Source organism: Taeniopygia guttata, chromosome 1 (assembly GCF_048771995.1).
Source record: "Taeniopygia guttata chromosome 1, bTaeGut7.mat, whole genome shotgun sequence".
Classification (NCBI taxonomy): domain Eukaryota; kingdom Metazoa; phylum Chordata; class Aves; order Passeriformes; family Estrildidae; genus Taeniopygia; species Taeniopygia guttata.
This window is the reverse complement of record NC_133024.1, coordinates 68,301,644-68,329,245: the sequence shown is the minus strand read 5'-3', so window position 1 is coordinate 68,329,245 and position 27,602 is coordinate 68,301,644. Positions and strand designations below refer to the sequence as shown.

The 27,602-nt window shown below is 37.3% G+C and overlaps 1 protein-coding gene across 8 annotated transcripts in view; it reads left to right on the top strand.

The window, feature by feature from the left end:
* The window catches only part of CDK8 (cyclin dependent kinase 8), a 69,082-nt gene that overhangs the window by 20,187 nt on the left and 21,293 nt on the right, over positions 1-27,602 (top strand). For 4 of the 8 annotated variants that reach the window (XM_012569824.5, XM_012569823.5, XM_002191830.6 and 1 more), the window contains exons 2-4: positions 144-219; positions 10,933-11,043; positions 14,147-14,287. In XM_012569824.5, the coding sequence (XP_012425278.1) occupies positions 144-219; positions 10,933-11,043; positions 14,147-14,287 (328 nt within the window). The other 4 variants (XM_072930575.1, XM_072930569.1, XM_072930589.1 and 1 more) reach the window with 3 other exon arrangements.

The following is a 27,602-nucleotide window of genomic DNA, read 5'->3' as shown; positions in this document are numbered from 1 at the left end:
AATTTCATATATAATTTTATACCTAATTTCATAATTGTATTAATTAGAAACTGATCTCTGAATGGTACTGAAGACTTCACTTTAAATTCATGGTGCAATTAAAAAAAAAAAAAAGCAAACCAAACTTCTTTTTCTCTTCACAGGAAAGATGATAAAGATTACGCTTTAAAACAGATAGAAGGTACTGGAATTTCCATGTCTGCATGCAGAGAAATAGCAGTAAGTAACAGTTGTTTTTACTGGCAAACAAACTTAGTAAAAGTATCAATTTTCATGCATGCTGGGTTTTATCTGCTCAGTCACGTTATTCAACTATGAGTGCTATATTTTTATCATAGGAGTATAAAGTAAGTACAAATGTCATGGAAGATTTTACGTACCTGTTATGTTTGCTGTCTAAAATTGACAGTGTTTTTAAGTTGCAATTTACTGCCTGCCTCAGGGAAGATTAGATTTAAATGCAGCAGTTTAAAAACATGATTGGCGTTAGTGACTCAAATGATGCGTCTGGTCTGACTTTTAGTATTGTACTTCAGTTATTTTCCTAAAGAAATTAGTTCTTATTGTTTTACAATGATTAAAACATTTTAACTTCTATTTAAGTGAAGATTTCAAACTAAACTGAGACTGTTGATGCCTTGGAGGCTGTAATACAACAATGAATGCTAGTCAAACACTTTATTTAGTTTTTCAGGTTTGCATTTGTATATTCCATGTTGTTAGAAACTGGTGAATAATGTAGTCTAGTTATAGCTTGTGAGAAGCTTGCAAAGAAATGGTAGAAAAACCAGTATTATGAAGCTTACCTGTTGTATGTTCTTATGTTTTACTGCTGCTTGGGTTCGTTGTTCTTTAAATGCTTCAAAAGGAAATGCACCTAACTTAACGGTGTGTATGGGAAGGGAATAGTTTATTTTCAGTCCATATTCCTCAAGAGTGTAAAACTTCATCCTACATTTCATTTTCATTGACTGAAGTGAGTACTAGGCTTTCCCACTTCATCACATTCCAGTTGGCTTAGTGATACCAAAAACATTAGTCCTTGAACAGAGGTGAAAAAGAAGCACAAAGAATATTCTTTAGGAGATGCCCTTTTTGTCCAGTGGTGAAAGCTGAACCCTCTGCTGTTGTAGACATCCACTCTGAACTAAAGCAGCACAAAACAGGGTCCTAAATTTTGTTACTTTCAGCCACTTGGGCACAAGTTTTCCAAATACTGTGACTCAGGCTGAATGCTTTTAGGAAATGTCAGCTACCATTTCAGAGGGATTTGGAATAAGTTGTTGTCTTTCTGCAGTGATTTACCTAAAAAGATTTGAAGAGTTTGTGCTGCTTGAACTTGGCAGGAGAAGCCTGGCTGGTGTTAGGGAGGTGTCTCTGGTCTGCGTATGACGGTAATTCAATTTCTGTGCATTATGAGAGTCATTAACTTGACTGACAGGTGGGAAAGATTTGGCCTCCATCCTCTTGAGCAGCAAGTTCCCCCAATATTGATGGAAAAGGAGCGGGCAGCAGGGATGCTTTCTCCTTGCTCTGAGCTGCTGCAGCATGTGCCTTTGGAAGAGAACAGCAGTACAACTCAGGGCCCATGTTGGACAGGAGTGGTCAGGGAAGGAGGGAGCACACTGCAAATACCAAAGATGCCAAGAAAGCAGGCATTGAGAGCAAAGAGAGGCGTGGAGCCCAAAAGCAGATGTAGGAATAAAAGAGAAACCTGAAGCACTATTTCTTGAGCTATAGCTGACTTTGCTTCTGGTTATGCGTCCAGGCTTGTGACTTCCAATAATGTGGTTGAATTTTCCTGCAGTTGAATTAATAATTCACCATGGACTTCTGGGTTTGAATTGGTTTCTTGCCATTCTTTTGATGTTGCTGTTTGAAGTGAACAGGAGAATTTCTTTCCCTCTGGAATGGTGTTGTTTATTTTAATTCTGTTGAATAGATTTTTTCCACCTTTCTATTAGTTAATATCATAAAAGGAGCAAATGAACCTCCTATGGAAATGAATCAAATTGATGATGATAATAATCATACTGTTTATATTGATGATACGAGTATATGTAACACATGTGAAAATGTTACTGAATTAACCAGCAGTATCATACCCTGTAGTCTGTACGTACAGCTAATAAAATTATTTGTTGCTGTACTTAAAAAGTCAAGGCTGCGTGCCAGATTTTGTTACAGTGTGTTCTGGACTATCCAAATTAATGTCAGTGCATTAAGAGCATGGAGGAGCTAGGATGATTTGGTTTGCACATGAGCCATATCCATTTCAGTTTCTCTGGAGAGCTGTGGCTTGTATATTTTACTCTGTGACAATCTGGGAAGAATGTAGTTTGATATAAATCCCAGTGAAACTTTTGTTTTTACAGCTCTGCTGTGGATTTTGTCTTATGATGACTAACTTCAGTTTTGGAGTATTGGGTAACTTTTATATTTAAAAATGCCCATAACTTACTCTTTTAAGACATCTGTTTGATGCAGACACCTGAGTTGGAGATCAGTGTAAGAAAAATAAAGTAACTATTGAAATTCATCAGTTACAAGGAAAGGTTTCAACTCAGAGACCTGATTTCAGATGTCTGAATCAGTTATGTGATGAGCTCAATGTATAACTCAGTTTAAACAAGTGATTTGCTTGGGGTTTTTTTCTTCAATAATTTGAACTTTGATTTTCTTCAACCATCTGTTTACTTGGTGGAGTTAACAGTTACTGTGTTAATTGAATCAATATGTTTCATATCAAGCTAGTTAAAGAGTTGTATTTTTTCCTTATCTTTGCCCCATTCATCCACCATGGTAAACATTTGTGAATCCTGCCTCTTTCAGAACTTTAACTGAATGTTTGGCTGCTCATATCTTGTTCTCTTTAGATCTGGGTGCTATCTGCCTGCTATACTGGGTGTCTGTTTTGTGATCTGCAATTTCACTCCTGAGGATTTAAGCAGGCACTAAAAACTGCACATTCAGCATGCCATGAGTGTAATTTGTAGTAGATGGGAGAGCAGAGAGAATGGTGAGAAGATTTGTACAAAAATATGCAGAATGTACAAGCCCAAATGATTGATTCCTCGTCTTCTGATTTAATCACGTGGAAGAAAGTCATTAAAATCTGTCCACCTGGAATAGTGCAGCGAATGCTATTTCACAGTTCACAAAGCAGGAGAATTTTTCAAGGCTGTAGAAAGCTGAAGTAGTTAACCGGGCTTTAAATAGAGCTTCAGGATTTTGGCTTGGATAGTTTCCTATACAGAAGTCATAGCTTTTGAAGCAACCAAATCACTTGCTGACATGTGTTGTGTTGATTAGCATTTTTCATTCAGTTTTAGCAGGTTTGCAAGTACTTTGCTTGCATATGTTTCCTTTGGCTAGTGAGGAGTTGGCTCAGGCTGAGGTTTTGTCTGGGGCTTCTGTTTAGTTGAGGGAGCTGTGAGGGTTTTGGGGTTTTTTTTTGGGGGGTGGTTTTTTTTTGTTTGTTTGTTTTTTGTTTTTTTCTTTTTACCAGTTTTCCATGTAATTTTTTTATTTGTGTCTAGTCAGGTCAACAGAAATATCCGATAGCATTAATTTTTGCCTTGGCTCTGAAGAGGAAGTGCTGGATGTCATAGTAGATGCTTTCAGTGATGGAAATGGTGAAAGTGACAATGCAGATCTGAGGTGAACAGTGCTGTGCTCTGGCTGTCTCCTGTTTGTGTTGTGTCCTTTAAACACCATATCCAGTTTGTGTGAGTTAAAACAGCCTTGGGGCTGCCGGGGATGGAACAGAAAACTACAGAACAATAAGCAGCTGGCTTCTCTGGTTATTTTCACTCTTTAGGTCTGCCTTGGAGGCATTCTTAGGATTTTATGTTTCCTGTTGTAACAAGTGCAGGCTGTTATCACAAAAGATGGTGTCCTCTGTGTTGGATCTAGTGATAGTGTGAGCGTAGGACGTTCATCTTCGCCAGAGGGCAGAAGAGCAGTTTTGTGGAGTGAGCAAGCAGGGTTGAGCCATCCTTTGGATGTGCTGTTAACAGAACTCCTGTGAAAGGGAGAGCCTCTGCAGCAGGCCTGCTCAGCTCTGCATCTGCACTATCCCCATGGCTTTCACCTGGACTGGAGGGTGGCAGAGACAGAAGCACAGCAGCAGGCCCAGCCCCTGTGGCAAGTAAGGAGGGAGGTGCTCTTGGTGAGTGGTCTTGCCTGAGTTGACCTTGGTGAAGGAGGCTCCTCTAGAGAGTAATTGATCCTTCTCACACACTGGGCCTTCCCTGCCCTGCGTGACAATAGTGTCTCACCATGTGATTATCAGTGGAAGGGATGGAAGAAGGGTATAAAGGCTCTTTCATAGCCAGTCTAAGGATGACTGTGATCTCTGCAGCCTGCAGCAGCCAGAGGGACCCAATGAGGCAGAAGGCAAAGCTGGGTGAGACTAGGATTTACCCTTGTACAGCACCTTCCCCTGGTAAGGAACAGATAACTCTCCCAAGTGAGCTTGCCTGAAGAGATCCTGAACCAGCTGTGTGGCAATGAACAATAGTTGAGTGTAGGTTCCTCAGGTTATAGAGGCTGTCATGTCCCTTCCATGCTAACAGTGAAGCAGTTTCCCACAAGAAACACTTAGATGACTGCATGTCTTCTTTGTGTCAGAGGAAGCATATTATGGTTTCGTGACAACCTTTCCATATAGTGAAAGGTGACAAAGTACTGAGGAGGATATGTTTGATTTGACTATTTTTGGCATGTTTAATGATTCTCAAGTGTTTTATTTTAATACTAACATGGTATGTAAAATACCAGTTGACTGATTACTTACCCAGCAACATTACTGATCTGAAGAGAAGTATTCTTCAGAGATTTTGTGTGAATGGAGTGTAGCACTGTTTTTAGCTCTGTGACAATGGGACAAAGATGCTGACTAAATGTTGTAATTAGAATCCTTAGGAATCAAAATGACAGCAGAATTTGTTCCAGCTTGTCATCCAATATCTGTCTCATCTGGGTTCTTCACCCACCTCCTTACTTTGAGAGAACATTTAGTAACACCTCTTTTAATATGTCCAATGTGTTTGGAATTAGATGGTGCTAATAAATATTGACTTGCATATGACATCACATAAGACTCACTTATTTTATAAACTGTGGAAGATTAAAAGAAATATGGGGGGTTTTTTCCACTTGACATTTTGTGTATTCAGGCTTCTTTTTTACACATTTAGGACTTTAAAAAAATCAAAATAATAAAATATACAACTTTTTTGAAATTGTTGCTTTGTCTGAAGAACTGGAGCTTCAAAAATGTCTTGTCAGCTTAATAATAAATTATTAAGGTGAGCAGTATTATAATTTCTGTTACAATGCCTTTGTAAGCTTTTATTTAAACACTTCTGAAAGGAAAACAGCATGTACTTTCAGCAGGTATTCTGTTCTTTTTTAGTACTGTGGAATGTCTGACTTCTTAGAATATGAAGCTAAAATTGTATTTATACTGAAGCAAACAGATCTTGAATCTGATGACACAGCAGCTAAGCCAGGCTGGGATTTGAGCTGTTTTATAATAAAATTTGGGGGTTAATTTATATAACACGTTTAAAGTACTTGAGTTGAGCTCCACTGTTTTATAGGAAACTGAGAATAGTGATTGTAAACTTTTTAAAAAATGTTTGTGGTGTAGAATTGGGTGACATCTCTCGAGTCATATTCTACTCCTGCTCTTGCAGAGAAGCAGAGGGTACTTAAAAAAATTTAGCAAGCTACAAGTTAAACTTGTAAGGAAAAGAGATCTCCGAAGGCAGTTTCTGAGTCTTATTCCAGTAATGAGTCTATGAACATTATTCAGCCTTTAAACCAAAATTAATCATGACTAATTCGTAACCATTTTTACTTATCATAATATTGTCAGTTAGTTAAAATAGCTTTTCTCTTCTGCTCTCATTTTTAAGAGAGAGATAGACTTTCTTCTCTGCTTTGTTTTGGCAGGCTATAAGCATTTTGTCTTGGCTTGCTGGTTTTCTTTGAGCAGTAGACTCTCCTTTCCTCTGGGTGTAGGCTTGGGCTTTCTTTGCCCTGTTGCAGTTGGAATTAATCGTCCCTGGATGGGCCAGAATTATGTGTAGCGTTTCAGGTAATGTCTTATAGCTGTCTGTACTCCTCTGTTGCAGCAGTAATTCCACTGGCGCCTTATTTATTACAGGTTGAGTCAAACTTGTCATTCGCCTTCCAGTCTGAAAGGTGCCTTTCTGCATCAACTACAATCTGCTTTGTGTTCCAAGGTCCTGCTTGGCCATTTTTCTGTTGCAAGGCCATGGCATGACTGTTAATGTATGATGTTTGTTTTTGGATCCCCTGGTGAAACTGATGTAGCCTTTTTGAAGCATGAGATGATGATTAGAGTTGGAATTTATGCCATCAAACTAGCCATGTAACACAATAGTGACTTTTGTTTAAATGAGTAGTTTGATACTGCCAATGGCTTTGTGTATAGCCAATTTTCTGACTGTCCTAGGGCTTGAGAGAAGTGCTGCATGGCACTCAAAGGAAGGCAGTCAGAGCAAGAAGCTGCTTTTTCTAAAATAGTTGATGTCCTGATATAGGGGAAACTCTTGGGCCATGTTACCTGACATATTGCTCTAGCAGTTGTGTTCAGTTACAGGATTTTGGAATCATTTCGGTTTGGAAAGACCTGTATCATAAAGTCCAACCATTAACCCAGAACTGCCAAGTCCAGCACTAAACCATGTCCCTCAGCAACAACACATGTGCATGTCTTTTTAGCAACTTGAATTATAGAAGTAAGCATGGTAGTATTGCAAGGCTGCATTTTGCAGTTTAACATTCCCTGTGGACCACAAAGGTAAGCAAATGTCAAGGGCAGGGGTGAAATGGCATTTGCAGGAGAGCTAAAAATCCTCACTTATGTGAAGAGTGCTTTGTCTTGTCTTGTGAGAATTGTTGTAGTTGTGGAGAGGTTCACAGGAAATGTAGGAATATCACTAGAGGAAGCAGGTCATGTTCATAAAAGTTATGCTGACTTCAGCTCATATTTTATGTGAAAGATAATTGTTGTTAGTGCAAGAAAAGATTGGTCTTAGTCATGCTGCAGTTTTCCTGGTTCCCTTACTGCTGCTGTTGATTATTTAATAGCATCCTCTTGTACTTCACTTTCTCCTTGCTCCTGAAGCAATTTAACAATTCTATGCATCATTGGGACACTTTGATTTACTGTCTTTCAGCTGCCCCGTGGCTGTGTGGAATGAGTGTTTCTTCATTTCAAGAGGGAGGTGGAGGGATCTGCCCAAAGGGATGCTGTTTCCCTTGCTGGATCTTGAAGAGTATGAAAACAAGGGTAGAACCAGCCAGAGACAAACACGGACTTCTAAAACAGATGTATTAGCACCTTTGTCATTTGCTGGTTTCTATTTCTTTGAAGGTCTGTTAGGTCTCCTTTTATAAGGGGGTACCCAGGCTGGCTAATATAAGAGAAACCTTTCTGGTTGAGGAAATATATTTGAATTGTCATGTGATACACAAATGAAAATGAAGACAGTGTACTGAGAGCCAAATGTCACTTTTCTCTGCTTTCTCTTTGTGTTCTACAGAACTGAGCTGGGATAGACAGAAGCAGTTATATAACAAAAGTCATTAGGCCAAAAAATACCCTTTATCATTATCAGGCATCATAGTAATAGTCAAAGCATGTTTCTTGCAGTCTTCTTTGTCTGAACTGTCTTTGAACTCTGTCAACTGCTGGACAAAAGTCAAGTCATCTGGTGGGAAAGGCATGTGGTTTATAGGCTAGAGAGGCCTGGTTTGTGGAGACTGAGGTTGCTGAAAATGCTCTTTATAGCCCATGTGATGTATTATCATCTGCATGAGCTCTTTCAGATACTTCAGAGACAGTGTTTGCATTTGTCACTGTGAGCGTTTTGACCTCTCCAAGACAATGGTTCAGGAATCATCTGTCCCACTGCAGCAATCATTTCCTTATGCTGATGGTTTTGCTGATGTATGTTAGCCTTCCTACTCACTGGGTTGCTGTTGACTGACTGGCTTTGATGGAACTCACCAGGTTTTTTAAGCAAACTGATAGAATGTGGATTTAAGAGTTGCTCAAGACAAAAGGCAAAGGCAGAAACCAGCAAGAATGATAAACGGAGTGCATAGATGCACAAACAGTAACAGGTGCTGTCAGTGACACTACCAAAGGCCACAACTCCTAACACAATGGTGATGGGCTGCAGAAGGAACTTCTCAGGTGTGTTCTTGAAGAGTGAGTGTCAGCTGGGACTGATGAGAAGGAAAGCAGGTTGCTGTGGAATTTTTAGGAGGACAGTGAGGGTTTTGGGTATTTGAGAGGATTGCTGGGATGTTTAGAGGGAAAATAAAGGGCAGGTAGGGGAATGATCAAGATGGAGTGGGGAGAAAAAAAGTAAGGAATGCTGTCAATCTCAAAGTCTGCAAAGACTCAGAACAAACAAGGGAGAATTCTATCTATGTTGCCTCACTACAAAGACAGGGAATCCTTCTGCTGCATTACTTAAAAGTTTTATGTTTGTGTCCAGCTTTGGTGATAGGTTTTCTGTGTGTGCTCCAAGTTGAATCATATTTCATGTGAAGAGCTTGGATTTTTTTAGGTAGGTGATAGCAACTACCTCAGTAATAAGGAGTAGGAGAGACTTAAAATGGGATCAGAAACAACAAAAGAGAACATTACATTATTTTTTAGAGCTCTGACCGGTATCTGCATCTTTCATCAAAGAATATTTTGTTGTATCTGATACAGATGTGTCCATTAGGTCACAGGAAATACAATATTTTGGTATGGACACATAGTTGCTGAACTGTCATGTAATCTTCTGGTACAGTTAATTAAAATTTTTAGCATAAATCTAATATGTGAATTTATGCTGATTAAAGAAAAATTATTTTGTTATAAGGAAAGGCACAGTATATTCTTAAACCCTGCAACATCATTCACCATTGAGAGGCTGGACTTTGATGCTGTACTGTGCCTGTCTGGCATGCAGCTGATCTTCTCCACATCAGCCTGTATGGTAGAATGTGTTGGATTTGTGACTAAAGCAGTGTTGATAAGCCAGCAGTGCTTTGGGTATTGCTTATAGTGTTCAGGCTTTCTCTGTGTCCCATTCCTGCCCCTCCTCCCTTTGGAGGGGTAGCCTTTGCTTGGAGACTAGCAGGGCACCAGTTCTCTTGGGGGAAGTTGCATGTGATTGCCTTTGCATTGCTTCTGTTGGTTTTTTTTGTGGATGTGGTGTTCAATTCCTCTTTCTTTTACTTATTAAACTGTCTTACAAATTTTCTTGCATTTTTGTTCTTCCATTCATGTCTGACTGAGAGAGGTGAGCAAGTGGCTCTGTGGAGTTTAGCTGCTGGCTGGTGTTAAATTGCCACAGGTGATCCCCACCTGTAATTGATAAAAAAGTGCAAATAAACATTTATTGGTTTTTCCCATACTGATCTTATTCTTTCTAGGAATTACAGGCATTTAAAGAATTCCATACTTCTTGTGGATCCTGCCTTAAAATGCCTCAATGTAGTGCTTTTACAAATATTAGAGTTTTACCATGCTGAAACTCTACAGCCTTCTGCATTGATTTCTGTTGCTGCTTTGTCTCCTCTACATTATCTCCCTGTTTGATCTTATACTTGAGGTAAAATTTCTGTGATTATAGGTCCCTTTTTTCCAAGAAATGGCACACGGAAGTCTGGTTAGTGAGTCATAATGCAAGTCTGTCTCAAATGAAATAGGAAAGAAGGAAACAAGCACACATATATATACTTCCACTTTACTATCTCAGTAGCAGCTAAAATTTTAGCACTTACGACAAAGGTATAAATAGAAAGGAATGAATTTTTTTGTTTCTTCTTTTATGTAGGGACAAAATTATATTTTATTGAAAATAGATTGTCTCAGAAGCAAATTCTGTAGTCAAAGAGTAGTTTAATTTTCCATTGGCATTTTTTAAAACAATAAAAAGCCCTAATCATTCCCTTTAATAAATATGTCATAATTTTTGGTACACTGAACTGGCAGGAATTTGACTAGTCTTGGGTAGTCATGCTTAACCACAGTTTGCTTAGATAAAGCTTTTTTTTCTTTCTTAGCAATTGAATGAGTACACCATGACCAATAGACCTCAAATAGAATGATGCTGTCTACATTCAGTTGTTGTGCTGTATCTCATCTATGTTTTCCATTTGGTGGGGTTCAGACTATTGTTTCTGAAGCAGCTGAGCTGGTGTAATGGCTCACTGCTGTTGAAAGAAGTTCCAGGTGTGTCCCTTTGCTAGGGCTTTCTCTGCTGTTAGTACCCGTCTCTGTACCCGGTTTCCTTTCACTATCCTTTGTGTATCCAGAATAGTTTTCTCTTGAACTAGGTGCTGTTTCATGTGTGACTACTGTGAATGTACTCACTGGTGTAGTGTGTGTTGTGACAAGAAGCTGCACCCTCTTTTGTAGAGAGTGGTGACCTTGTAGATCAGCAGTCTACCTTACAAAGCACATCTTGGTTTAGTTGCATTAACAGGCTCTACATCAGCCATCCCATTCAGTCTCAAATGACTGCAACCAAAATGCAGCATTTTCAGGTAATTGGGAGTGAGGAGAAAATGGGGTACCCCAAATAGGACTGTTGAAGATTACAGCCTATTTGAAAGGGCAGGTGCCACAGCTGGCTGTTCACAGAGTCATCTTGGTCTTGGATAATAATGAGGTTTACACAGTGTTGAGCTTTTAGAAAATGAGTAGGAAGTGAATGCCCTGGGGGCTTTATGACCTGCTTTCAGCTTTGGTGTAAAATTAATGACTGGTTCTTTCATGAAAAAAAGTGTTTTTCTGTGGCTTGCAGATTTCAGCTGCTCTTGTTTGTATTCTAAGTATCCCAGCTCTGGATGTATGGATATAACTGTTGTGGACTTTTTCTTTTGCAGTTGCTGCGGGAGCTCAAGCATCCAAATGTCATTTCTCTGCAAAAGGTGTTCCTTTCTCATGCTGACAGGAAAGTGTGGCTTCTCTTTGACTACGCTGAGCATGACCTCTGGGTAAGGTGAATTGTTTGTAGGTACCAGGCTTAGAGTTTTAGTTGCAGCAGAGGGACAGGGTCAGGGGAGATGCATAAGTGTTATACATAACATAAGTGCTTACTCCATGTTTGTTAGAATAATTTTCAGTACTAAAGGAAAAGCAATGGAGAATGTTAAGTAAACACACCACACAATTAACCTGTGTTCTCTTTAAGAAGATAAGAAACCACAAAAAATCTACAGAAATCTCAGTAGCTAGAAGATTACTTAAATAAATGTAGATATAAACCCCTATTACAGCTAAAGTAGGGTGCAGGAAAATGTATTGATTATGCAAGTGAATTCCCTTTGGAAAATGACAATCTTTTTTTTCTGAATAGGACAGTTCCGAGTTTTAGTTGCATTGTTTGTCATCTGTGAATACATGAAATGAGAGTAGTGACACTGTATATTTAGTTCATACATTTCAGTGGGAAAAATTTTTCTCAACTCATCTGGAGGAATTCTTTGTATTTTGGAAGAAAGCTATTTATTCCTAATTGCAAGATACAGCTTTAAAATATAAACCTGTTGGAGGCAAAGTAAATTTGTTTTAAGATATGTACTGAATTCCTTTGTTAACTCAATATTTGTAAGCTTAATGTCCATTTGAAATACTTTAAAAAATAAAGTAGCATGGTAAAATGAAAAATACCATGCAGCCTTGACTTCCTTGAAAAAAGGTATGTGTGCCTCAAATTAATGCTGACATACATGAGAAGCATTGCTCTCAATGCTACAAATGCTAACCTCAAAAGATGCTAAGATTCAAATCAAAGGGTCCAACAGAAACAATTTGTAATGAGGGGAAATTCTTAATTAATGTGTACGTGTGAGAATTGCACAGTATGAATCATGAGTTGTTTTCTTTTGTCAGCATGTCACTTAGCACAAACCATAGTAAAACTAGTTTATTTAGAAAATGGTTTTCCTTATAGTTTGAAATTATTTGGTTTGCCTAAGAACTAGTGTGTCAGTTTTCTTTCTGCTAAGCTAAATTAAACATGTTTTTCTTACAGTTAAATGGCTTGGAAATTCTGATACTTGGTATTGAGGATTTGTTACCAAAATACAGTTAGAGTCAAAAAAGTTATCTAACAGCTGAAATGTTGAGACAGTCTTAAGGCTGATAAACAGAAACAACAGCATCTTGAGGAAATGGAGTACAGTTGTTTTGTTTTGTTTTTATTTTAATATGATGGAAAAATAAGAGCACTCTTTTTTCCACTACTCCCCCATATTTATGATATGCTAAGCTGCAGAGGTCTAGGAACATTTGAGGGTTTTTTTGTTTCAAAATGTGCTACAAGGCTTCATATTTGTTAGGGCTTCATATTGTTATGACCTGTCATTGTTTGTATTTATACATTTCTGCATTGCTTCATACTTAACCTAAATGACCACAGAAGTCTTTCTGTTAATGAAACACTGGTTTGTATGAAAGTAACTTAGGAAGGACCCTCAATTTTGACCTTTATGCTTAAATGCATATACCTGTATGAACTCCAGAATCCCTAGCTGCACCAACTCCTGGTTGTTACTGTATCTGGATGTCAGAGACTTGATTGCAATGACTGGGCTGGCACTCTGCCCCGGAGAGCTGGCCATGGATCAAGTGCTCCAGCACTCGTGTATTTAGGACAGCAGGTTTTAAGTAAGGCTGGGAAAGGGCTAGATAATACAGAGTGTATTAGAGCAGGAGCAAAAGAAGTCTGGGACAGCCATCTGTTTTTCTTCCTGTCTCTGAAAAGTCACTTCTCTCTGTCTGGTGTATGAAAATAACATTTGTTTTGGAGTTGGTGGAAGTGAGAGGTGAGAGGAGGTAAAACTAGTGGCTCAAGCTGAGGGATGTTTCTGCATGTGGTGCTTGGCTGACAGTGCAGGGGCTGTCCCATTTTCATCAATGTATTTTGCTCTGTGCATCTCCATTTTTACCATTGATAGGGCAGAAATGTTCCTGTTCCTCACAGGAAAGCCAAGCCTGGCTGCCTGAAGTGAAGGAGGGCAGGCTCTATGGAGCTGGGCTGCAGCAGAAGAAGAAAGGCAGTTTCCAAAAGGGTGTTAGATAGCTGGGTTAGCTAATTGGCAGCTGGAATATGGGGAGTCATGTACATAGGAAGAGCACACGATAGAAGTTTTGGTGCCAGGTTTTGGTGGACAAGATCTGGGCTGTTTTGATGATCACACAAGTGCAAGCCATTGCAGAAAAGAAGTGTGAATGTGTTAAGAAGTTTGTTCTAGAAATTGCCTCTGTGTTTGAAGAAGGCAACCATGGAAATGGTTACCATGACTATGGGCACACCTTGGCGTTGAACTTAGTGACACCTGGGGCTCAAGTACTAAGACAACACATCCTTTTGGGCTCCACCTCAGTGCCAGACATCAGTGCTTGTGTCTAAATTTAGAATTACTAAAGGTTCTTTTTCTGTGTCTGATTTGGTGGCTGACTTTCAGATGGACAGATTTGTATACTTGCTCCGTCAACAGCTTCTGTTTTGAAAGTACTGTGCTATAAGGGTACAGTAAATAAAGAAGGAATAAATCTGGGCTTCTGATTTAAAGGTATAAAATTCCTAATACAGTTTGCAAAAATTTCTGCTTGGCATTAGGTCTTGAATGTTGGAGTCATATTACTATAGGAGAAAACTTAAAAGTAAAATAATGTAGGACGTAATGCACTTGTAATTCTGTAATTTGATGTACAGGATATTAGCCTAGCTTAACAAAAAGATTCCCCAAACAAAAATACCTCTAAAACTTGAAAGATCAATTATCTAAAAGGAAATGTGCTTTGATGGTCATATTGGTTTTGTATTCCTCATACTCTGCAGGGCTTTGCTGCCTTCTGGGGTTAAACCACAGCAAAAACCAATTTAATTTTTTGAGAGATTGCTTTGTGACGGTGTTCACTTTACTTAGTACAGTATTAATTTTTTAGTACTTAAGGCACATGTTTCTAGTTTGGAAAACAAATCATGAAAGGTTGAAAAAGCCTTAAGAAGTCTGTGTAAGGAGTTGATGGCAGTCTTTTAGTGTCAACATTGCACTTCTTTTATTTTCATTTCTTTTTTCCCCTTTGCAGCATATAATCAAGTTTCACAGGGCTTCTAAAGCAAACAAGAAACCAGTTCAGTTACCTCGGGGAATGGTGAAGTCGCTGTTATATCAGATCCTAGATGGTATTCACTACCTGCATGCTAACTGGGTGTTACACAGGGATTTGGTAAGTGGATCCTCAATGGGTTTTAGCACTGGGATGATGATTTGAGGGCAAGGGTTGTTTTTCTTAATGAAAAACCATTGGGAAACAAAGACCTTGGTGCTAAGAGCATGTACTAATAAAATATATTTTTACACTGCAGTCAGACGGCCTTGATTAGTAGAGTGGATTTTAAAAGCTCGCTGTGGTCTGATATGCTTATGAGAGCAAGTGTATCAGATGACTGTTTATGTTTTTTTATTTTCTAAATAAGCTTGTTTAAATGGGTTTGTTTAAATAACAGGCATGTTGAGGTACAGAAAATGCCTCTAGTAGTATCACTGCAGGCAAGGTAAATAAATAGAGCTTTGGTGTAGGTAGGGGAGAGTGATTGGCTGAAGAACTGCTGAAAGAAAGATTTTTTTTTTTCTGAAATTATCAGTTTAATGTAGGAAAGTGACTTTTGAAAACTATTATTTTCTCCTAATGTTTGTAATCTACCAGCAATATAGCCATGCCAACTTTAGATGATTTCTGCAAGTAAACTAATGTTTATCCAAACTACAATATAAGGAAAACAATTTTAATCCGAGTTACTGTTTTTAACCAGCAAATTCTTTTCAACTGGTGAATCACACCAACTCTTATATTTTTGCCTTCAAAATATATCCACATCTAATTGGTCTTTTTTGTCTGTTATCTTGAAATTGGATAATTTCTCTGATCTACTTGTCTGTAACTCTTACTCTTTGATAGCATTTTTTTTTCAATTTACTTCTAAGTGTACCACCTGTGTATACTCTTATGCACAAATGAAATTTGTGTATTTCAGTAATTAGAAGTATCATTAGTTTGTCCTTTCATTCCTATGAGTCAGTATTGCCAGTGATATTCTGTGTTTGGTGAAATAAGTCTGGCTTCCTTACTACTCCTCCAGAGTCACTTTTTGTCTTTGAAATAGCTTTAATAGTGTTCCTGGAAATGTGGTCAGGGACTAGTTTTGTGACATCGATTTTCATGCCTGAAACGCTTTTACAGAATGCCAGTTTCTCCATTTGAACGGAAGGCAAAAGGTATACCTCTGATAAATAGCATTTCCAGAACTGAAGTACAAGGAGACTTTGCTTTGTTGCAGTGATTGTGTGGATGGATTTAATTTGCTCCTGGTTTTAGAAATGAAACAAAAGGCTCAGCACTGAGGGGAAAAAAATCAAAAATATTCTGGTGGCTTTGTCATGACTCATGAAATAGTGAAGCAAAACATAACATAGAAATCCATAGTGCATGTTACTACTTAGACAACTTTATGATATTTTTAAGAGGCATACAGGAGGCAGATGATATGTCATGAAGAATCTAAATTTTTCTGATGTTTTACTTTCTACAGTTTCATAAAATCTATGAACATGAAATAATGCTTAAAAGAAAACCAGGCATGTTTTTAACTGGATGGCTCAGGAGATTGGTAATTTATTATAGAGCCTTTCACATCTAGGGCTGTAGCTCAAATACAGTTTAAGTTAGCAACTGCAAAAACCTACTGCCATCTTATTTTCTGTGAAATGAGTTGGTGGTCTCAGTCCAGCATGAAGTTTCCTTCCAGCAGAAAATCCATCATCACAATTGGCTATATTTTGATAATCTGAGTAAGAAACCAAAAGCATGAGGCAGAGACTGAGAGTCTTCCCACCAGAACCTTGTCAAACTGGGTTGGTGAGAGTCCTATAAGAGCTATGAAGGGGCTGCCTGTGCTGCCTTGTCCATGGGAACGGTTGGACTTGTTATTTCAAAACTGTCCAGTTTGAGCTGAATTCAGAAGGCACATGTTTCGTGCAGAACGGAATGCAGAATTGCACCCGCCAATGCTTACTTTCTTCTGTCAGGAAATCACAGAAATGACCTGAGTAACAGAAGGGAACCTAGTGTTTTGTCTTAGAAAGACAGGGATCTGTTGGTTAAGCTTGAGAACCGGAACTACACTAACATTCTGATTCAAAGCAGCATAACTGACATTAATGCTTAGATGTGATTTTCTATTCCAGGATACCTGTAACGTTATTCTTCAGGAATATCAGTGTTAAATCATCATTTTTAACTCCAGATTGGATGGCTGGACAGATTTACTATGTTTTTCCTTCTGTGCCTTTAAACAATAGGTATTGCTGTAGTTTCTAGATGTTTTACGTTTTCCTGGATTTAGCTATACCCACAGAGCTGCTTAAGTAACATGCTTGCTTTCATGTCATGTACTATATTATAAGAGTGTTGGTGCTTGGGGCTGGTAGGAAGCTAAAGAGTATAGTACTTGGCAAAAAATCTGTTATTCTCTCATAGGATAAGGAATTTTTTAATGGATATTAATTAAGTATAGAATTACCTTCTGTCTAGTGCAGTTTTCTGGGTTTGGATTGGTTTTCTTTGGTGGTTTTTTTTTTAAGATGTCTGAGTCAAATTAACTTTTACGTAGCTAGTTTTTTGGAGGTTTTTTGAGATTTTGACTTCTCTAATCAGAAATAAAATATAGTATAAACCAACTCCTTTCTTGGCAGCAATTAAAATCCTGTAGCAGCTATTAAAATCACATAAACTTAGACTGAAGTTTGTCTTGACAATGTTGACGTCAAGAAATCTCAACTCATATGAGGTTTGTATAAAGCCTGTGACTGTATTCTGTATGGAAGAGTAAAAGCTGTTGGAAGACAATAATTGTCTGTTGTGGGGTTTGTTGTCATGGTGTGCCTTTTACAAAGGAGATGTGTACAAATCTTTGCATAACTTAAATACTTGACTCTGTTTTTCTTCCACTGGGTACATGAAAGCCAATTAAACATTTCCATCAGAGCAGGGAGATGTTGATTGTATTCGCCTTTGAATAGTGCCTTGAATACTACTGTACTTGAGTATTTAACTTTTCCATAATTCTTTGAAACATACCAGTAAAATTTTTCAACAAATAAATGCCAGCCTTTTTAAAATTTCTTATTTGACTTGCATATTTTCAACCTCTTTAAATTTCATGGCTGAGAGCAATTGAAAACAGATTGTTTATTCATGCTCTGACTGTAACAGGAAGGAAATAAGAACACTTCATATAATTACCACAAAGTGCATCAATTATAGTTTTAATAATATTTTTAATTTAGTTATCAAGCATACTTGTAACATACTGCATTTTGCTGACTTCTTTTCTGAGTATTTTTTCCACTTTATAATATGCAGCTATTGTGTTCCTGCCTTTACTCAAAGTTCTTATTCCACACTAAAAATAAGCATAAGCCGAAGATTTGCCATAGATCTGTTTTCATCAATATGCAACTTCAACAGCAAGGAAAAAGACAGCATGCACTTCACAGCATGCTCGGAAGGTTTTTAGAAGTAATGGGATTGAAATAGAGGTCCTTTTACATGGTACAATAACTTTTAAGTCATGCCTGTTAGCATTTGAAAATGCATTGCTATTTAATTTTTTTCGTAGTAGTCCTGTCTACACAGTCAGGATCAGTCTCAGGTAAGAGATGAGCATCCCTCCATAGCTTCTGTGTGGTGACAGTAATTAAGATTAGTCTGCAGTTTACATTAATAATGGAATTGGCACCTAATCTATTTGAAATACTTCCATGGTGCAGCAGTGCTTAAAAGCATACCACCACCACTACCTCCAAAAAACTCCAACAAAAAAAAACCTAGATGAAGTCTCACATGTCTTGTAGTACTGAAGCTGGGTCAGTAGTATAAAATTATTTTTGTTCCTAAATCTTCAGACTACATTCTCTGGCCTACTTCTTTGTGCCTGGTGTGAGTGGGTGTTCAACAGATGAACTGCCACTTGGCAAGTGAGGTATGGAAATGGGGAACAGAGTCCTGGGCTTCTGCTTCCCATTCTTCTCCTCCTATCTCTTGCCAAAGGAATTACTAGTGTCTTAGCCTTTGGGAGTTTGTCACTGTGTTGGTGGACGTTTGCAGACTAGCACCAGTGTAGTGTGGGGAAGTTGTTCCTAGTGTGCAGCTCAGCTTGTGGGCTGCTGTGGGACAAGAACTGGCTTTTAATAAGTTTTGAGGCAGTCAGGCTTTAATACAGTTGACATATAGCTTTCTAAGATTTGGACTCTTCCCAAGGATACCTGCTACCATGTTTGGGATTAGTGAGAGCATTAAAGATGTTCTTTTAACAAGGAATGAGGAAAAGACACTGCCAGAATATTTTTTGTAGACAGGATCTTAGTTACTTTCCAGGCTTCATAAAGTGAATCACTTAAATGTGTCCTGTAACAAAGTTAAATATATGGAACTTTTACCTTGGCAATTTACAATTTTCCTTATTAGAATTCTAGAATCCAAGGATGGCTCCCTGTCAATATTTAAGGATTATTTCAGAAATAAAGGCATGCTCTTCTGTCTTCCTATTAAACTTCCAAAGCTGTGGTAATTTGAAATAGTAAACCTAAATCCTTGAAAAGAAGAAAGTAATAATAGTGCACATTACTAGAAATAAGTTTACAGCTTTAAAAAGTAGGGTGATTTTCTATTCTTGAGTGGATCGACAAGTAATAGGTGTTATTTCCCAGAAGGACTTGCTGATGATTTGCTTTCTCAGAGGAGAAAAAACCCCCCAGAAATCCAAACCCAATCACTCTTCTGGTTGTCAGCTGTTGTATTTCCCAAGATTTTTGGGGTGTTTTTCGTTAGGTATCTACTTTCATGAGATCACAAAAGAACAGTGTCTGGCAGAACTTTATTTTCCTGCATGTGCTTCTAATCACATACTTTCCTGTGAATTTACTTTACTATAGTTCTAAATATTCCGTAGTTGAAATAATATTATCTAGTGGTTTTAATTTTTCTGTTTACAGGGAGCATGACTACTCCCTTGCCTGCCTTTCTGAGGACTTTGTTAATATATTAGATTACACTTTCAAACCAGTAAGTAATGAAAATGTAGAAGTTATCAAAAGAGACTGCAAAATTTTAGTATTTGGTATTCATGCTAGTGATTAAAAAAAAGAGAAAAGCAACTCAAAAAACCCTGAGAAAATAGCCTGTTAGGTGAAACTTTTGTAAAATGCAGATTTAAAGGTAGAAATAGAGCATACTGTTACAGTGCTACCAGCCTTCTAGTTGGAAAAGTAGTGCGAGATCTTTGAGCTCACCATAGTGAAACCCATAGAGATATATCAAATCATGTGCTTCATATTCATATATGCAAATAATTGTGAGACCACTCTTTTTGAAAGGTCATAGCATCAGGGGAAGCTCCTGAGGGGAAGAAAGCAAATGTCACTCCAGTCTTCAAGGAAGGGTCTGGGAAATTACATTCCCAGTCACTCTTGCCTTGATCACTGGAAAGGTGATGGATCACATCCTCCTGGAAGCCATTTTCAAACATTTGGACGATATCAAGGTGATTGAGAGTAGTCAGCATGGATTTTTATGCAGGGGAGATTGTTCTTGGCCAACGTGAAACCCTTCAATGACAAGCTTGATGTATGGGCTAACAGCAGTTGATGTTGCTGATGTTAGTAAGGCTTTCAGCTCTGCATCCCATCCATCCTTGTAGACAAGCTAATGAAGTACACATTGGGAAGTGCACAGTGAAGGGCATTGAAAATGGGATGAGTTGAAGGGCCCAAAGGATTGTGACCAGTGCCACCAAGTTAAGCTGGACACTGGTGGGGTGTCCCATGGGCGGATTCTGAGTTCAGTGCCATTTAACATCATCATTAATAACCTGAACAGTGAGATGGAGCACACCCTCCACAATCTGGCAGATGATTTCCAGTGGCACCTTCTAGCCTCAGCCATTCTGTGAATGTGTTGTATCTTCACCATTTGATTTGTCTTGAAAAATTCAATTACTGCTCTTTCAAAGTCTAAAATCCAGCTCATGCCAAATCAAGAGAAGAGATGCCAGGTACAAAGGGTGGGCTGTGTGGGAGCTGGTGTAAGATGAGTATGAAAGATCAAATAGCTCCCGAGGAATAAGGAACAGTGTGAAGAAAACAGTGAAATACCCAATCTTTGAAGTGAAGCAGGACGTTTTTGCAATGTAACTTGACTGCAGTATGATGAGAGGTATGACATGGTGCCATTTTCCTTTTTTAGGAAAAAGGTAATGTATTCCCTAAAACATTTCTGGAAGCTATGTGGTCAAAAATTGAAAGATATACTTCTACTGGATGATCAGTTGTTTAGTATGAAACATTTGTGTCATGACAGTATCTCTAGAAAGATATAGCCAAACCTTAAGCTATCAAGCCTGTATTTTTCGTTCTTCTCTGAAGATGCTAAATACTAAGATCAAATGGAGACTATAAATGAAAAGAAACTATTCAGTCTATTCTTCCAGTTTTATTTGGGCCTTCACTGCAGGACTTCCTGGTGATTTTGTAAATTCATCTTTAAAGGTAGTGAAAAGATTTAATTTTGTTTTCATTCACAGACTGTGTACCTTCAAGCAGTTTTTGAATCTGAATGTAATCTTTCATAGCTTTTTACAGGTCAAACATCTTTAGGCTTAGGACGTAAAAGAAAATGCAAGGCCATTTAACAAGTTTTAATAAGGATTGGGAAAGAATAGTAAGAATAGTACAGACTCCAAGATTTATGTAATATGTGAGATCAACAGATAACACTTGAAAATTTTTATCCAAGCAACCTGTGTTTAGAAAAATGCTAAATCAGTCCTAAAAGTTATTTGATAATCTTTTATTACACGATGCTGTTAGATTCAAATTTATAAAAAGATGAAGTGCTGAATAGGGGAACATTTGACGGATATTTTTCTGATTGCAAGTGAAAAGCTCATTTATTTTCTTGATTTAAGTGAAAGCAGGGGTGCAAAGAAAGGTCAGAAATCTCTATTCCAGGTACAGGTTTTTCAAATCTACCTCTTTTAGGCTGCTGCTTTTATTCAAAGCCCCATTTGCTTGATTGTCAAGTCCAACTCTATCTGTAATTTTTGTAGCCTTTCATTATCTTTCAGCAGGTGTTTCCAAAAGGTCTGACTATATCATTGTTTCTGGGGTACTGACTTACGCTTTATCTGGTGGAACCTAAATTTAGTTTTTCTTCTTGTTACCTCAGAAGGTAATTTACTTCTTTACCATAAATATTTACTTCTTTACCATAAATAATTCTCAAAATAATTAATCCTGTGTGTAACAAAACCCAGTTCTCACAACCTTCATATTTAAAACTGGGAGTAATACTGCCAACAATTTCTTTCTCTATTGGTGAATATATCTTGTTTTGAAACTAGAGTAAATACAATCTTTGTCCACAGTTCAAAGGGAAGGTCAAGGTGGAACAATATATTCTATTATAAGAGGGGCGTTGCTAATTTACCAAGCCAGTGATATGATGAAACTTAGAGACAAGTACTCAGACGCTGTTGTTGCCTAGAGAAAGTGCAGATAAAGTTTCTGAATTTGGCATTCCAAAATCATTGTTGACTTGTACATGTAAGAAGTACAAGATACAGAAAATAAATTGAAAAAGTAAGACTGCTTATTGAACTGCTACCAGGTATGTTAGGGACAGACAAGTGCAACACAGATGAGGATTTGTAGGTATGAAATTGCATTACATGATTATTGATGTTTTAGTGAGATATTTTTGCCTTATCTGCTGCAGAACCGTCAGACACAGGAAGCAGTGGAAGCAGACAATTTTTCCCCCTAACATTTCTACATCATTGTACTTGGAATAATTTTAACCAGCATTTTTGTATCAGTTGCAAAAGGGAAATTCCAAATTTGAATATTTTTCCTTATTCTTCTGGAGTCCTTCAAGACTAAATTGAATGTTTCAGAACTGATCTTTATAACCATTTGCATCTTTAGCTTACAGGGTATGTAATCAATACAGGCTTTTTCTGTGCCTTTAAGAAGTTTGTCCTTGTCTGGTGGAATATGCATTTAATTACAGCACCAGAAACACATGTCTTCATATTGCATATTAATTTCTAAGCTGGAAACAAAGTGGTGCTTTATGGTTGTAAATATGCAAAATTATAGCATGGCTTCTAAAGTCTCTAGGAAAAAATAGTTTAGAAAATGCAAGTTGTGTTGCATGTTTTATAATAAAAAGAAAATTAAGTTGTTCTGTTGATACTGTGTGATTGCTTAAGGAAACACAGCTTACCTGGGCATGCTTGTTCTTAGTTTCCTCAAGTGACCTTTGTATTTCTTAGCAAATTTCAGGTACATTTGGTAAAAAGGTGCAGTATCAAAACAGACCATTTCTTTCAAATGTCCTGAATAGCAAATGTCATATAGAGGAGGGCGTGTGTTCTGGGAGCAGTGTTTTGATAGTTGAACCAGGGACAAATGCTGAAATACTTAATTTGTTTTTTCCAGCTTAGAAATATTTTTGCTATTTAAAATTCTAGGTCATTTAATTAAATTGATAACTGAAGTAGAATGGTGTTATATAAGTAATATATTACACCAGGAATATAATTTGTAGATGATTACTTATATCTGTATGCATATATATAACACATTGAGAGATGAAAATATGTCAGCTCCTGGGCAGCCTGTATTAGATTTCTTTCTTTTCTGTAGCTATAAATCTGTTCTTTTGTCACTAGCCTTTTTTTTCATGTACTGACTTTTCAAGATGGCCAAATATTTGATGGTGGTGCTGGAAAGAAGAATGTAAGTAATCCTTCACTGTTTGAAGGCAAACTCAGGTCATCTCAGTAGCTACACTAAACGGGCTGCAGGAACTCTCATGTCTATATATGTAAATACAAATAGAGGTAAGAGTTCTGTAGAGGAAAGGCACGCTAGAAACTTCAGATCTAATTCCTGCCAAAAAGGTGATGAGCGGAACTAGCCAGCTGGAAAAAATACCAGCATAACTTGTGGTTCTGACCTAAAAGAAGTATGGAGAACCAGAAGCTTTTTGATCACAAATGGACCTTTAGAGTAAGTTTAGTCAATAAAAACCCTTTAGTAGGATTTAGTAAAAACCCTTGGGTATGATTTTAGAGACACCTAAATGCAGTTTGAATTTTATTTTTGTTGAATTTTTTTTACTGCTAAGTACTTGTTAAGGTTGTGGGAAAGTTATTACACCATGAAATGCTGTGAGAAGTAGGAACATGGATTGTTCAAAATATAGGAAATAGCCATAACAAGTGTTTTCACTGCAGTCTGCTGTACAAAGAAAATGCTGTATTTTGTATGAATGATCTATATTCATAACACAGAGGAAAAGATGATAAGGAAACAGTCCTTTGAGTAACTCTAATCTGGAGAGTTTTAAAGTAACATGATGAATAGGACATACTTACCCTGTGTAAAAATTTATTCTTTATGAACACCCAACTTCATCTGTCTTATTGCAAATATGAGTGATGCAGAAGGAGATACTTGGGATATCGTTTGAAATACTGTATTTGTTCTGTGTACAAAAGAGCTCTAACACAGGCAAAGCCCATGCAACCACTGGAAAGTGCATAGTAGTAAGTTACATAGGCTTTTCATCTTTGGTATTTTTTCTTAATCCAGAGCAGGGAGGAGTTGTTTATAGTCCATACAGGTAGGATAATATTTAAATGAAGTATTAAAGTATTATTTATAAATATAAAGTATTATTTAAATGAAAAACAACAACAAAATAGGGATTTAAAGGAAATGGCAAGGGTTAACACTGCTGCATGTAAACCAAAGAGTAAATAAGACAATTTTCTGTCTTTGTGTGAAAGTTTTGGGATGTGTGAGATTACCGTACTACTGAATGCCTGTCACCCCACAGAAACTGTTTCAGTGAAATTACTTGACAAAAATGGTACTCAGGGTTTTTAGTATACATTTTAAATCCTTACTTGTGAGACAGAACTTAGAATTTAAAAGGAATTATATATATATATAACAACATAGTACCTAAAAACTAGTTGCAGAGCTTGCTCTCCTCTTGCATTTGACCCTGATCTGATGGGTCCACAGCATCCAGAGTAATTCTAACCTATGCAAAACCCATAGGAAATACATTTCTTCAGGACTGTTCATGTTGATGTATTAAGTTTGTTACTACACTTTTAAATGATGTGTTAATCATATTTTATATGGTAGATTTTCCTGCTATAATAATATTTTTGTCTATGATATCCACCTTTCTTTGCTTTGAGACTTCGTATAGGAGGTCATGTCCTGCTGCTTGTGCTGACATTTCTAGGGAGTGAAAGAGTTGGCCTGAAAAGAGTAATTAATTTTTTTTATTCAGCTTGAATTCAGTTCTTGTGAAAGTGATAAAAGTCTGTGTATTAGGCAGTGTGCAAGCTTTTAATAAGTTACATTGCCCCAAGTTGGCATTAATTGAGTGACAGCAGTGAAAGAAAATTTTTGGAGTATGTTCAGAGCCTAAAAACATAGTAGTGAGACTAACAGCTTTCATCAGGCTGAAACAGAGATAAAATATGGTTGATGGTAACTAGCAGAAGGCCCCCTTGGCATAGATACAGCATCCCTCTATTTTCCATCCTATCCAAATACTTCCTGTACCTTTAAGATTTTTGGACATTAGTGCTTTGATAATTTAGGGGTTTGTTTTTGTTTGGCTGTTAATGGTAATTTTAATGGCTCTTATTTTTAAAGAGAATTTTATTTAGATGCTCAATTTATTTATTTTAAAGAACTCTAAGATGTTCTTTATAAGAGGATAATGAACGGGAAGTATTACATTAAAATAGGCTTTCTTAATTTTCCAGTGCTTTTTACAATTCATGTGTTCTGTCATCAAAAGGAGTATTTTAATGTTTAGATATAATACATGTTGTGGAGCCATTATTTTCACCAGTGTTTGTGGTGGTCTTTTAATTATAATATAAAGCCCCAATTAGCTGCAAAAGAAAATTAACATCTTTGAATTTGAGGAAATAATTAACTTCAGCAAAGTGCTGATACTATCTTTTGAACAAGGTTATATTGTCACTGCTATTGTGCTAGAGTACCATTTAGTATTGAAGTAGTCTGTTTTGTCAAAGTGGAAAGAAAATGGAATAATTTTGGAATGAAAATGAAATAATTTTCTCTAACCCTAAACTGATCCAAGACAGTTCTGGTCCCTAAGAATGCAAGGGATCCATACCACCTTGATAATAAGGAAATATTTTGATGTTGGTTATGACTGCTTGAAGATCAACAAGGTTGTTGGAGATGTGGTGGAAGAAGTATAAACATAGAATCTTTTGTGAGACCTTGAGATGTGGTGTGAATTTCGCAAGCCAAGCTGAAGGCTAGTAGGTTTTGCTGCACAGCTTTTCTTGTCAGAGGACTTGACTGGGAAGTGATAAACCACATCACTATATTGCAATTTCTACCACTGTGCTGCAAAAATGCTTCTCTGAGCAGGCTTCAACTTGCTAAGCCCTTGCAGTTGTCTTTCAAAATATTTTTGATTTTTTTCTTCTCAGCAAGACATTTTTAGCTTACTTGTGTTTCATGCTTCACAGGCACTTGCTCACATACAGCTGAAGACATTCAGTTATGGTTTTGTATGATTGTGGGTTGTGTTTTTTAAATCTATATTGTTTCATATAGATTATAATTCCTGTATTGTTTAGTATGATACTTTGAAGTCTAAAATACAAAGTCATTCACTATAAATCATAATAGAATCATTGTTGAGGTCATAGTTGCAAAAGCAAAATAATTTAGGGATAAAAGCCCTTTGCCTAGTATTGTTCTTTTAAAGTTAACATGCTATTTTTTTTTTTTTTTATTGAAAGCCAGTATTATGTTCTTATAAATTATCATGGCTCATCACAGGTCGAAATGGATGGCATGGTCAGTTCTGTAAACTGGTCTCACAGCCAGTAAGGATGCACAAATACCAGCAGTTAACAAATATCACTGGTGTCACTCAGCCCATCATTGTGAATTCTCTAGAGGGTAATGTTTTAGGAGCCCAACTCGTAAGTATTGGGTTATCCAAATGAAAATTGGTTAGGATTATACTAACACCTTATTAAAAGGTACATTAAGAAGGATGTGTAAAGAGTATGAGTCTGTTCATTAGTATACATAGAAATGTTGTAAAGAGTTAATAATGGGGTTGAGGAGGAGGTAGCATCAACATTATAATACCATAATAGGTAATTCAGAGGAGTTTAGATTACTCACTGATACCTATGTTTAAAATCAGTTTTTGAAAACTGATGATTTCAGAAACAGACTAGTAGCAAAACCTGTGTGGAGTAATAGTTCCTGAAGACCTGGTTTGATGCTTAAAGTACTAAGCTAAACTGTCTAAAAATGTGCAGTTCTTTCCTCACTGCTTTGGTTAGTAAAGCTTAGTGAAAAGAGGGCTTAACACCAAAATACTTTTCCACGAGCATGAGACAATGTCCTAGGATTTCCAGATACCTAGTATATAAACTTGGAATAAATAATCATCTCCTGCTCCTATCAATAACTTCCTCTGAGCAGCAAAAATGGTTTTTTCTTTTTTGTCACGTCTCATGATGACACGTGGTATAATTTTAATTTTGTTTGCATTTTTGCCTTCAAACCAGCAATTCAGATAATTTCTGAAGTCTAGTTTCCCCTCTGTGAAAGAACACAAACAATTTCAGTATATGTTAAGAAGCAGTATGTGACTGCAATGTTCGTTCAAAGTAGTAGTCCTGCCAAAAGGATGTGAAGAAAATGCATGGCTGGTAACCTTAACATGAATCAATAGCCTTACACAGTGAGTCAGGGTGCCATACTGGGATTGTAGAGTGGAAGATGCTGTGCAAGGCATGTAAAACAATCCCTCCACTGCATTTAGCCTTAGTAAAGCCTCAGCAGGAGCAGTGTGTAATTTGGAACCCTGGAGTTGAAAGAAGTAGGTGGCCCAAGGCGGAACAGCTAGAGAAAATCAGCAAGAATGAGCATAGATCCAGAAAAAAAACATAGCCTACTAGGAAACACAGAGCAGGCAAGAGTTTTTGGGGTTTTTTTTAAATCTGGGTGATAGGACTGAAGAGAGATGTTTGTCCCAGGAAGTGTAAGAAGGAAGTCGAGGAGTGGTTGTCTGTGCTTTCTGCTAATGACGAAGAGAAGAGGCCAGGGGACTAACCTTTTCTGTTGTGTTAGAAGGAAAGGAAAAACACTGCAATGGAGAAGAGTGAAAGAGAGAAGATTGCATGGGAATTGTGCAACTTTCATCACCAGAGACTTCAGAATAAGAGTGAACGTGAGCAATATTGTGTGAGATCAGGCAGATGAGTGAAGGTGACTGTCTCAAGTTCTTCACAGATCTATGAACCTCTTTAGGGTTTTTACCTCCCTTGGTTGAAATTAGCCTGCTTTTTATAATTTCTTTTTGCATTTTGCAAATAATTGTTAAATTA